Consider the following 11,529-nt stretch of genomic DNA (forward strand, 5'->3'; position numbering starts at 1 on the left):
TCATGTCGGTTTCCTGTAAAATTCCTATGAAATAGCCAATTCCATAGGAATATCAAATGAATGCAGGATGACAATCCGTTTGTCCCAAAGGAAAATTTCTACATTGTTCCTTTTTTCCAATGTGGCCATAGGTCTGTTTGTGTGTGTGTGCGCGCGCATGTGTGTAGAGGATTCATTATTGCTTTTTTTTTTTGAGAATTATTCATTATTGCAATTGAAAAAAACTAGATGTAAGCATATGGGCCTGGCCTATATGTATAGCCCAACATAACAGGACCAGCGCAACTTCAGGCCCACATGTCGTCCAACCCATATCCACAGATTTCCGATTAATTTTGGTCTGACATCGCAGGAAGGACGGAAACCCTCCCAACCTTTCAGTTTTCCCTCCCAAAACTTCCCCCCAAGTCCCCAAATCCGCATCTCCCTCCCAGCCACTTCGACTTTCCCCAAAATTTCCCCACCACCAACTCGCTCCTCTGCGCACCCCGCCTCCGGCCTCGCCCAGGGAAAGCAGCGGCGGCGGCGGCAACGGCGGAGATCTGGTGCCGGGTCAGCACCGTCGGCTGGGTAATACTGCTGCGGTGGCCCTCGCGCTCCGGTCTCCCGCGACTCCATTTTGAAATACCGAGGGATCTCAGTAACCCTCTCTTCCATGGAGACCTCGCCACCGCCGTCGCCTTCGCCGGCTAGCTCGCCGGGCCGGCCGGCGAAGCCGCGGTTATTCATACAGGAGATGGTTCTCCGCAACTTCAAGTCCTACGCCGGGGAGCAGCGCATCGGTCCGTTCCATAAGGTATCTCCCTCTCCCGGCAGATGCGAGCCCTAGCTAATTTCTACTTCGACGTGCCCGTTTTGGCAGCAAATTCGAGGTCCTAGGAACATAATTTTGCATGCTAGAGTAGCATTTTTCACTCGATCTATAATTCCGTAAAACCCTAGAAATGTCAGCTGGTCAACAGTTTCACTTGGGTTTTAGCGTTTCGAGAGGAGTTTTGCATGGTTTGTTCGGAAGATGCATCTCTGGTCTCCCCCATGCCTACGGAATTCTAAATTAGCTGCACCATCTGTTGTTCCTTCGGCTTCAATGTTCTGTTCTGTCTCGTTAGTTGTTATCCCGTAAAATATGAACTATACATTTTGTAGCCAACTACTTGTGCATGGTGATTCTGAAACCCTGGAGTGGCTCTTACATGCTTGCAGCATTTTAGTTGTTCAAAATGTCTTAGCTGCACAATTGGCACCATGAAGCACAAACACCTGGTTAGATGGTGATACATTCGGCACACACAAATTGCTTAAAATAGTGTTTACAGGGTGGTTCTGAAGCCATACGCCTTGATTTGTCTGGTTTAGTTGATTGTCTGTTGTGAATATTTCTGTGCAGAAGCTGTAATTTGCGAAGACAAGATAGATGCCAGTGCAGTTGACTCACTTGACTGAACTAATACCATGAGCATCATTTAATTGCTGAAGTACAAAAATATTTCAAGGATGCAGAACACTTGTATCATATTTTTTTAAGTATAATGAACACAGGGTAGCTTTGAAGCAATATGCCTTGATTGTATGGTTTAGTTTATTGTCTGCTGTGAATATTTTCGTGCAGAGGCTGTAATTTGCGAAGACAAGGCAGATGCGAGTGCAGTTGACTGAAATAATACCATGAACATCATTTAATCACTGAAGCACATAAATATTCTGAGGACGCGGAACACCTTTATCATAATTTATACAGCCACAACACTAGTCAAATATAATCTTATAAGCAGAGATAACCTGAAAGTAAATTAGAGTTCTAGCCTTCTATAGTTTTGTGCGACACAGAATTTCCGCGCTGCAGATATGACTCATGCACAATATAATGTTCTCGATTGCATGTTTTTTGTCTAGGTGCATGCCAAGTGACGATTCCTAGAGGCAAAACAAATTATGATAATGTTTTTTCTTGGTTGCAGAGCTTTTCGGCTGTTGTTGGGCCAAATGGAAGTGGGAAGAGCAACGTCATTGATGCAATGCTCTTCGTGTTTGGGAAGCGTGCAAAGCAGGTGGATATCAATGCTCCATGTTTTATATGCTTTCATTTCATCAGGATATTTGTTTGATTCTTGGTAGTATGTACATATCACATCTTACCAAGTCACCTTATTTATTTTGCCCTATCCAAGGGTTTAAGGCTGGCAATGCCTGTCAGCAAGGTACCGAATTATTCCAAAGGTTGAGTTTAACAACCTACTGAGATGCTTGTTTTGCATAACAAACAAAGTAAACACATCTTTGCCTAAAGGGATGTACTATATTGGTACTTTGATGGTTACTAATTTTGTGGTGGCTAAGTGGGACGTGTTCAATAGTTGGCATGGTGTGACCCTTTATTAAGTATTGTCCTCCCATTTTCCATAGGCCATTTCCTGCAAAGGTTTAAAATTTTTTTTGGATGTTTTGATTAACAATGTAAATGTCTTTTCTCAAGCTCACAAAAGATGACCTCACATTCTGTAGATGTTTTTTTGACTTAGAACAATCTATTTATTGGTTGTTTCACATTATGTATATTGTTTCTGATTAGTTCTCTCCTAACTGCAGATGCGTCTAAACAAGGTCTCAGAGCTCATACACAACTCTTCCAATCACCAGAACCTAGACAGTGCTGGTGTTTCTGTCCATTTTCAAGAAATCATTGATCTGGTAATGCTTGAGCCATGTCCTTATTGTTTCTTATCGCTTCATTAGGCCATAATTCCTTGCTTCTTTTTTCTCTGTTGCCATATGCAGGATGGTGGAAACTACAAGGTTGTTGAGGGCAGTGAATTTTCCATAACAAGAGTTGCATTCCGTGACAACACCTCTAGATATTACATAAATAACCGTGGAAGCAATTTTACTGAAGTAACTAAAGTGTTGAAGGGCAAAGGAGTGGACCTTGATAATAATCGCTTTCTGATCCTTCAGGTTTTGTGCACTTTCCTCAGTTTGCATTGCCATTATACGGATACTTCATGTTTTGTTAGATAACATCTTACTTTTGATTACCGTCATAAAATTTTCACCCTTTGCATATTTCTTGGTTTAAGTCTACATAGAATTGCTAGGCAGTCATAAGGTGCTTTTCCAACTGTATTTTGTCGTATCACAAATACCTGACTTCTGAGCTGGTTACTGTATAGGGCGAGGTTGAGCAGATCTCCCTGATGAAACCCAAAGCTCAAAGTCCACATGATGAGGGTTTTCTAGAATATCTAGAAGACATCATTGGGACAAACCAATATGTTGAGAAAATCGAAGAAGCTAACAAACAGTAAGTTATCAAAATTTTCAATGCCTGTTGTCATGATGAGTGCGTGTTGTCCATGTAGTGTCATGTAATCATTCTCATGTTCTCTAACCCCTTTAGGTTGGAAGTGCTCAATGAAAAGAGAACCGCGTCAGTGCAGATGCTGAAATTGGCTGAGAAGGAAAGGGACAGTTTAGAGGTGCTGATCAGATGTCATAAATTGATTCTTTTGGTTGATTAACACTACTGATGGTGCTTTCTTCCTGTAGAATGCAAAAAATGAAGCTGAAGCATACATGCTGAAGGAACTTTTGCTTTTGAAATGGCAAGAAAAGGCAACCACAATGGCTTCTGATGATGCTACAGCACATGTTACTCAGCTCGAAGAGAATGTTGCGGACCTAGCGAAGAACCTTGCCTCCGAGAGGTGATTTATTGCCATGTTTGTACATGAACAGAAGTCATGAGTTTAGTACTAATTGTTTTGGTTATAATCCAGGGAAAAAATTAAACAGAACTCTCAGGAGCTGAAGGAAATGGAGAAAGCTTACAACAAACGTGTCAAAAGGCAAGAGGTGTGGTCTTAAATTATATTTTCTGGAACCTTGCTGTGAATTCGAAGTTGAATTGCTCTTACGTATTTAGTGATTTCTTTGCTAGTTTAACTTTTGGTCTAATTAAATGCCTGTCTTTAATGTTTGCTCTCTTTATATGATCAGGAACTTGAGAATAACATGAAAGTCTGCAAGGATCAATTTAAGGAATTTGAGAGAAAAGATGTAAAACACAGGGAAGATTTAAAACATCTCAAGCAGAAGATCAAGAAGCTGGAGGACAAAGCTGAAAAGGTATTTAAAAATGTTTTCAGTTGTAACTCAAGCAACAAAGTCTAAAGTTTCACCTTCCAGGATACCTCAAAAATTGAAGGATCAGCAAAAGAGATTGAAGAATCAGCCAATCTCATTCCACAGCTTGAAGAAGAGATACCAAAATTGCAAGAACGATTAAACCAAGAAGAGAAAGTGCTGGAGCAAATTAAAGAAAGCTCTCGAGGTCATATTTTTCTCTCAGTATTGCCTCCCCCCCGCCTCCCCCGTGGACTGTTTTGTTTGATACCCATTTTTTTGTAATTGCAGAAGAAACTGAAAAGCTACGTGCTGAACTTGCCAAAGTAAGGACTGAGCTTGAACCATGGGAAAATCAAATTATTGAGCATAAAGGAAGGCTAGATGTTGCATCTGGGGAGAAAAAATTAATGAAACAGAAGGTTAGCTATCCTTGCCTTATAATGTTTTAAATAGGGAAGGCAAGATAATACCACCTAGCTGCCAGTTTGGACATGTCTTTCATTGAGCGCAAGAAATCCTGTTACCAATAACACGGTTTTCAGTTTTGCCATCACAACTTGGACCTGCCTTATGGGAACACAAGTATTCACTATTCAGCATCACATTGCAGGAGTCAAGACTCCAGGATTTTTTGTGTTCCTATTTTATGATTTTTGTTGCAAAAATGGAAATATATAATATTCTGACCTTTGTTAATTCACATGAACCTTGTTACCCTTTCAGCATGATGGAGCTCGAGCAGAATTAACTGATGCCCAAAACCAGATGGAAATCATTAAGGAAAAAATAAAAACAAAGGACACATTTATTACGGAGCTCGAAGGAAAAACAGAGAAACATCAGAGTGAAGCATCTGAAGCTCGTAAAGTTGAACAGGTAAATCACTTCATATCAGTTCTGAGTCATTTCTTCTCCCTTCAACTATTAAGTTCATCAGCCTTATGCGGCTGAGGATCCTGGATATACTGGATCTCTAACTTGGAATCTTTAACAGGAATGCCTAAAACAAGAGGAGTCCCTAATTCCTCTTGAACAAGCAGCTAGGCAGAAAGTTGTGGAGATTAAATCGACGAGGGATTCTGAGAAGAATCATGGCACTGTTTTGAAAGCAATTCTACAAGCTAAAGAATCAAAGGAAATAGATGGCATTTATGGAAGGCTAGGTGATCTTGGTGCAATTGATGGTAAGATATAAACCATAGCCATAGAAGAATGACTTTTAAATGAATGCAGTTAAACTATTCCAACCTTGGACTGTTCATAGAAGAATGATTTTCTACATGGGTGCTGAAGAGTTCTCTTTTTAGTGCTCGGGAACACATCTCGATTTTTTTTGCTCAGGAAACAAATTCTCACTTGCTTGCACATGAGCAAGGTGATGGGGACGCCGCCCCCACACTTCCACTGCGACCAATGAATTTGATATTATAGCTTTGAGCATTTGACCGATGTTATCTGATAGAACAAATGAACTTGATGAGTTAATCTAACATGGGAATTTTTTCCGTGTCTCACTTGCACCTTTTTTAAAATGCATTGTAACTGCATGATTTAGCGAAATCTAGTTGTAATGTTTGGTACTGCTGACTATGGAAAGTGCATTTACTCTTACCAGAGGTTTTGATTAAGATAACTAATATTTATATTGGGTTAATGCTTTATAAATGACACACCATTGATAAAAAAACTTCCCCTTGCTGTTTGCTTGTATTAGCCTGTTAGGTCAAGGTTTCTCCAGCCAGTATTTATCCCTTGGTACCAGTACGCAAAGCCCACAAATGTGCCAAGTTTGGGAACCTTCTGATTTTACGTATTAGTTTTAGTTTTTGCGGTTCTCCAGCATCCTGTGTTATTGGTGCTGTACTTTACAGTCAAATCTGATATTGTAGGTACTGAGGTGGTCCTCACTGGTCATCAAAATATTTATGAAATTTCTATGGTTTTGTAATCTGAGGCGGCATTCTATTTTACATGATATCTTTGTGGAAACATTTATTAAATTATATATGTGATTTAATTTATAAACTATTGTGTTGCAGCAAAATATGATGTTGCCATATCGACAGCGTGCCATGGACTTGATTATATTGTTGTTGAAACAACAAATTCGGCCCAAGCTTGTGTTGAACTATTACGCAGAAGAAATCTTGGGATTGCTACTTTTATGATACTGGTAATGCTCTAGTTTGTTTCCTTTTTGTTTTTGTGTGTACCTGTATTCAAACCTTTACCTTGTTTGTTTTACTGCGAGAGGCATGATTTTGTTATTTTACCGTTACAGGAAAAGCAAGCACACCATCTTCGTAAGCTACAAGAAAAAGTAAAAACCCCTGAAGGAGTTCCACGCCTCTTTGATCTGGTAAAGGTTAAAGATGAGAAGCTGAAGTTAGCTTTCTTTGCTACCTTGGGCAATACTGTTGTTGCAAAGGATCTTGATCAGGTAAATCTTGAAGTTTGTCTGTTCCGCTTAGTTTATTTGTGTATGTCTTAGCTGCTTGCATTTATTATGCGCCTTATTTTTTTGTTTCTCAAACTATATCTCAATTGGCTCCCTAGCATTTTCATGGAACTGCCATACTGAAAATTACTTTATTCAGGAACATACCATATTCTGTTACCAAGCAATACCACTCCTTCTGCTGCTTGCATTTAAGCAGTAACAGCAAGCATATGTTTTTTGTTTTCAGGCCACTCGAATTGCATATACTGCTGATAATGAGTTTCGCCGGGTAGTTACCCTCGACGGTGCACTTTTTGAGAAGTCTGGGACCATGAGCGGTGGTGGTGGCAAACCGCGAGGTGGCAAGATGGGCACATCCATCCGAGAAAGTGTTTCAGAAGAGGCTGTTATGAATGCTGAAAATGATCTCAACAAACTTGTTGACCAACTCAGCAGGCTGCGTGAAAATATTAATGATGCTAAAAAACGCTACCGGTCCCTGGAAGATGCTAAATCTCGACTTGAGATGGAACTGGCAAAAGCGAAAAAGGAGGTATAAACTACAAATATTCTTCTTATCTTCAAGTTTTCTGTTATGTTGAGATCACCTTACCTTTATTCCTCCTGTAAAAGGTTGAGAGTATGAATGCCCAATACACTTACAATGAGAAGCGACTAGATTCACTGGAGGCTGCAGCAAATCCCAAAGATGACGAGATCAGCAGAATGAAAGAGCTGGATGACCTTATTTCTACTGAACAAGTTGCACTAAAGAAGCTTGAGAAGAGTTCTAGCAAGCTCAAAGATCAGGCAAGTGCCTATACAAACCTTGAAGTCTCATTTTGCCAAAAAAATGTTAACACTCTTAAAATTTCAGCCTCTTCCAGTTGAATGCCTTTTTCCAATTTCTTGTAGCATTGTTGTTATAAATACAGTCTCTATTACATTAACCGTAACTTGAGTTTGGTTGAATTTACAACAGGCTTCAGAACTTCAGCAGAAAATTGAAAATGCAGGGGGGCAGGTGCTCAAGGATCAGAAGGCAAAAGTAGAAAAAATCCAATCTGTAAGCACATTCTCGCATGTTTATTTCTTTTCTCTGGAGTGAGTGTGTGTGTGTTTCTCTTACTCTGACGCTTATGATTTCGTGCTTCAAACATCAGGAACTTGACAAAACTAGCTCAGACATCAATCGCCACAAAGTTAAAATAACTACATGTGAAAAGTTGATGAAAAAGTTAGCCAAGGGTGTTGAGGAGGCCAAAAAAGAAATGGAAAATCTGGTTGCTCAAAAGGAGAAGTTAATGTCCGTTTTCAAAGAGATTGAGAAGAAGGCTTTTCTGGTTCAAGAAGATTATAAGAAGACCCAGGAGGTAGTTAGTTATGTTGCTCTACAGCCTGGACCTTGACTGGGTTGCATATTTGGAAGGGTAATGTTAATCCCATTTTGACTTGTAGATGATTGACACCCATAAAGAGGAGCTTGACAAGACAAAGGAAGACTACAATAAAACAAAGAAAGTGGTGGATGAACTAAGAGCCACTGAGGTCTCTCCCATTAATTTAGATCCTATTATACTTTCATGAACTTGGTCATGATGACTCTTGTAAGTTTTAACGAATTGAACTTTTATGCAAGAAAACATGAACTGTTTATGTGTAAAAACAGGTTGATGCAGAGTACAAACTGCAAGATACAAAAAAGCTTGCCAAGGAGTGGGAAATGAAGGTGAAGGCATATAAGAAAAGGCTAGCTGACATTCAGACAAATCTTGCCAAACACATGGATCAGTATGTGCAAATGCTATATTTTTCAGTTACTTTATGAATCATGCATGTTTTCTTTGCTGTTTCCAAATGAGGATATGTTTTTTTCATCATCAGACTCCAGAAGGATGCGATTGATCCTGAGAAACTTAAAGAAACACTAAGTGATGAGCATCTCAATGAAATGTGTGACCTGAAAAAAGCCATGGAGATGGTGGCATTGCTGGAAGCGCAGATTAAAGACTCGAGTCCAAATCTGGATTCAATAGCAGAGTATGGATTAATGCTCTATACCTATTGACAGAACCTTTGCCCATCAATGTATTCATTGCTTATCTTTGGTCGAATCAGGTATCGCACAAAGGCTCGTTTATATGGCGAACGTGTGGATGAGCTAAATGCTACCACTCAGGAGCGTGATGATCTTAAGAAGCTATATGATGGGCTGAGGAAGAGAAGGTACTGGTTTTGATTTCAGTTTTAATAAGAGTATTTGCTGATTTGGCATCTTACATGCAATATATATTATTGCAGGTTAGATGAGTTCATGGCAGGGTTCAACTTGATCTCTCTGAAACTGAAAGAGATGTACCAGGTATGAATGTGTATAACAAGCATGTAATTTGACAAACTCTATCACCATTTGACAAACTTGACACATAATCCAAGAGTTGAGTTGATTAGACTGTAATTGCCCCTATGAACTGAAATTTAACAATTATAATCAGTGCTTTCCTCGTACACATTTCTTGTGAATCAACAATTCTGAAAGGCGGAGTAGAAGAAATCAAGCCTGGTGACTAAAGTATATGACTTCATTGGTGGAACAATGATATGTTCACTACATTGATGCTTTTTTTTTGAAGATACTGAAATGATTCCAACATATTATCTTGTGGTTTTAGATGATTACACTTGGAGGTGATGCGGAGCTGGAACTTGTTGATTCGTTGGATCCATTTTCAGAAGGTGTTGTTTTCAGCGTAAGGCCTCCCAAGAAAAGCTGGAAGAACATTGCCAACCTATCTGGTGGTGAGAAGGTATTTCTTTTTCCACACTTATAGAATGTTAGAAAGTTAAGCTCTTTTATAGTTATGTTTATGAATAAAGATGTCAATCAGAAAGTCATTATTAGAACTTCATATTAATAATAGGTGCATATTGCTCATTGTTTTCCTAATACCTAATGATGGGCTTTACCATTGACGAAAAACTGAGGCCACCATAAAGATATCAGAAATGTTGTACTGCGTTACTGCTCATTTGGTAATTAAGATACTTTCTAGCTCTCGCACTTCAGATTGGGATATAATGATGTTTTAGAGAAGTTGTGTGCCCTCATTTTGCAGACCAGGCACTTGAGTTAGCCTCCATCAAATCCACAACCTTTTCCGAAGATGCACAATGAGATTTTCAATTCAAATTTAAAATATAACACTATCTACTTATGTTTGAATTGGTTTCCTGGTTAAAATGGCTGTACATTCATATTTAAGATATCGCAGTGCATAATATATATAGAGTACAAAATTACCTGTGATGTGTTTTGGCTTTTGCCACCAACTCACAAACCTTCATGGCAAATATACTGCCTGGTGTGTTTCCAAAATTTCATTGGCTTTAGAGTTTCGACCCTTTGCTGTTTCCTTCACAAACTGTGCCAAAATTGGCCAAAAAAATTCTTGAGCCAATTCTTTGGCAGGGAAGGTGGGCAGGAACCAACATACCCCTAGCCCTTTTATCCCATTTGTTTATCAAGTGCTAAGATGCTAGTATGCACATCTATCTTATATCCCATTTAAAGTGCTAAGTGTGCTAGTATGCACATCTAACTTATTTTTTTACTTGTTTATGATTTGCCTCTCACAGCAATACCACTATTGCATATTTTGCAGACTGCATGAAATTTGCAACTTGATTAGTTGTGTTTGATATATTGTATAAAATGTATAAATCCCTAACATGTACAGATGTACTCTTTTGTTGTGCAATCTACATGTTACATGGATTGCAAACATTTCTCATCATAATATTACTCTGTTGGGCATATGCCTATTGAAACATTTGTTGTCGTACAGACGCTTAGCTCGCTGGCTCTAGTGTTTGCTCTTCACCATTATAAACCAACTCCATTGTATGTTATGGACGAGATAGATGCAGCATTGGGTAAGTCTTGTGACCTTCTTTTTGAACTAGTAATCTTACATTTCAAATCGGCTAATGAAACTCCTGTTTGCAGATTTTAAGAATGTATCCATTGTCGGACATTATGTGAAAGATCGTACCAAGGATGCCCAGTTCATTATTATTAGGTATGCTTATTTCAGCTCACTTCTCTCAAATTTACCTTCTCTCTTTGGTTTTATATCTTGTACTCAAGCTTGTAAATCCTCTAGGGGTTGTAAACGCTTTGTTATTAGGCTCTGTTCCTTTCACGTTTGATAGATTATATTACTTATGTCTGTCATCCTCTCTGCAGTCTCAGAAACAACATGTTTGAACTAGCTGATAGGCTGGTTGGCATCTACAAGACTGATAATTGCACCAAGAGTATAACTATCAACCCTGGAAGCTTTGCCGAGAGCACGAAACCAACAACCCTCGAAGCTTCGCTGAGAGCATGAAGGTAGTCTTGTAGTCTGCACGGTGGAGTTTCATCTCAATGTAATCTTGTGTTGTGCCATCATGGAACCGAGGTTCCTTCAACATCAAGCTTTATTGTACTGCTAAGATGGTTTTATGCCATGTAAGAATAAGAATGACAGGATGAGGTTAGAACATTTGGTCACTTAAGGTATTTGATGTATGTAGGCCTAACTGAATGTGAATTACTAATATTTTCTTGGTTCCCAATGGAACCTATTGTTCAACCAAGAAACTTTGCAATCCTGGTATGCCACTTTGGTTCCGTCAGAATGATATGAGGTATGGTTAGACGTGCGTTTATGCAAAAAACCAATCGTTACAAATGTAAACTTATGCTTTTGTTGCTTGCGTGACTTTCAAGTTACTATTCTTTTTTGTTACTCCCTCCATTCAGAATTATTTGTCACAAAAATGGATGTATCTACAACTAAGGGGCTGTTTGGTTGATGCCCATGTGTGCCCAGCCAAAACATAGGCGCTGTGGGCATGCCAAAAAAATTGGTGAGCGATTTAGCCGCCCTCGCCCAGCCAACGAATTGGCTTAAAACTGCATT

At 39.2% G+C, this 11,529-nt stretch overlaps 1 protein-coding gene across 1 annotated transcript; it reads left to right on the top strand.

The window, feature by feature from the left end:
• The first annotated feature begins 412 nt into the window (after nt 1-412).
• On the top strand, nt 413-11,218 carry LOC119348831 (structural maintenance of chromosomes protein 4-like). The gene is made up of 28 exons (XM_037616819.1): nt 413-796; nt 1,959-2,048; nt 2,587-2,688; nt 2,776-2,952; nt 3,168-3,298; nt 3,395-3,473; nt 3,544-3,701; nt 3,774-3,849; nt 3,994-4,122; nt 4,183-4,327; nt 4,411-4,541; nt 4,846-4,998; nt 5,117-5,306; nt 6,162-6,295; nt 6,404-6,562; nt 6,810-7,115; nt 7,196-7,372; nt 7,545-7,628; nt 7,726-7,935; nt 8,021-8,110; nt 8,232-8,353; nt 8,447-8,602; nt 8,681-8,788; nt 8,864-8,924; nt 9,235-9,369; nt 10,408-10,495; nt 10,569-10,641; nt 10,809-11,218. The coding sequence occupies exons 1-28, from the start codon at nt 656-658 to the stop codon at nt 10,951-10,953; spliced, it is 3,750 nt and encodes a 1,249-aa protein (XP_037472716.1). The 5' UTR covers nt 413-655; the 3' UTR covers nt 10,954-11,218.
• Nucleotides 11,219-11,529: the final 311 nt, after the last annotated feature.

This window comes from Triticum dicoccoides, chromosome 1B (genome assembly GCF_002162155.2).
Source record: "Triticum dicoccoides isolate Atlit2015 ecotype Zavitan chromosome 1B, WEW_v2.0, whole genome shotgun sequence".
Taxonomy (NCBI): Eukaryota; Viridiplantae; Streptophyta; class Magnoliopsida; order Poales; family Poaceae; genus Triticum; species Triticum dicoccoides.

Coding starts and splice junctions, on each gene's coding strand:
- LOC119348831 (XM_037616819.1), top strand. CDS start 656: ATGGAGACCTCGCCACCGCCGTCGCCTTCGCCGGCTAGCTCGCCGGGC. Junction 5,307..6,161: donor TGATCTTGGTGCAATTGATG/GTAAGATATAAA, acceptor ATTGTGTTGCAG/CAAAATATGATGTTGCCATA. Junction 7,373..7,544: donor CTAGCAAGCTCAAAGATCAG/GCAAGTGCCTAT, acceptor AATTTACAACAG/GCTTCAGAACTTCAGCAGAA.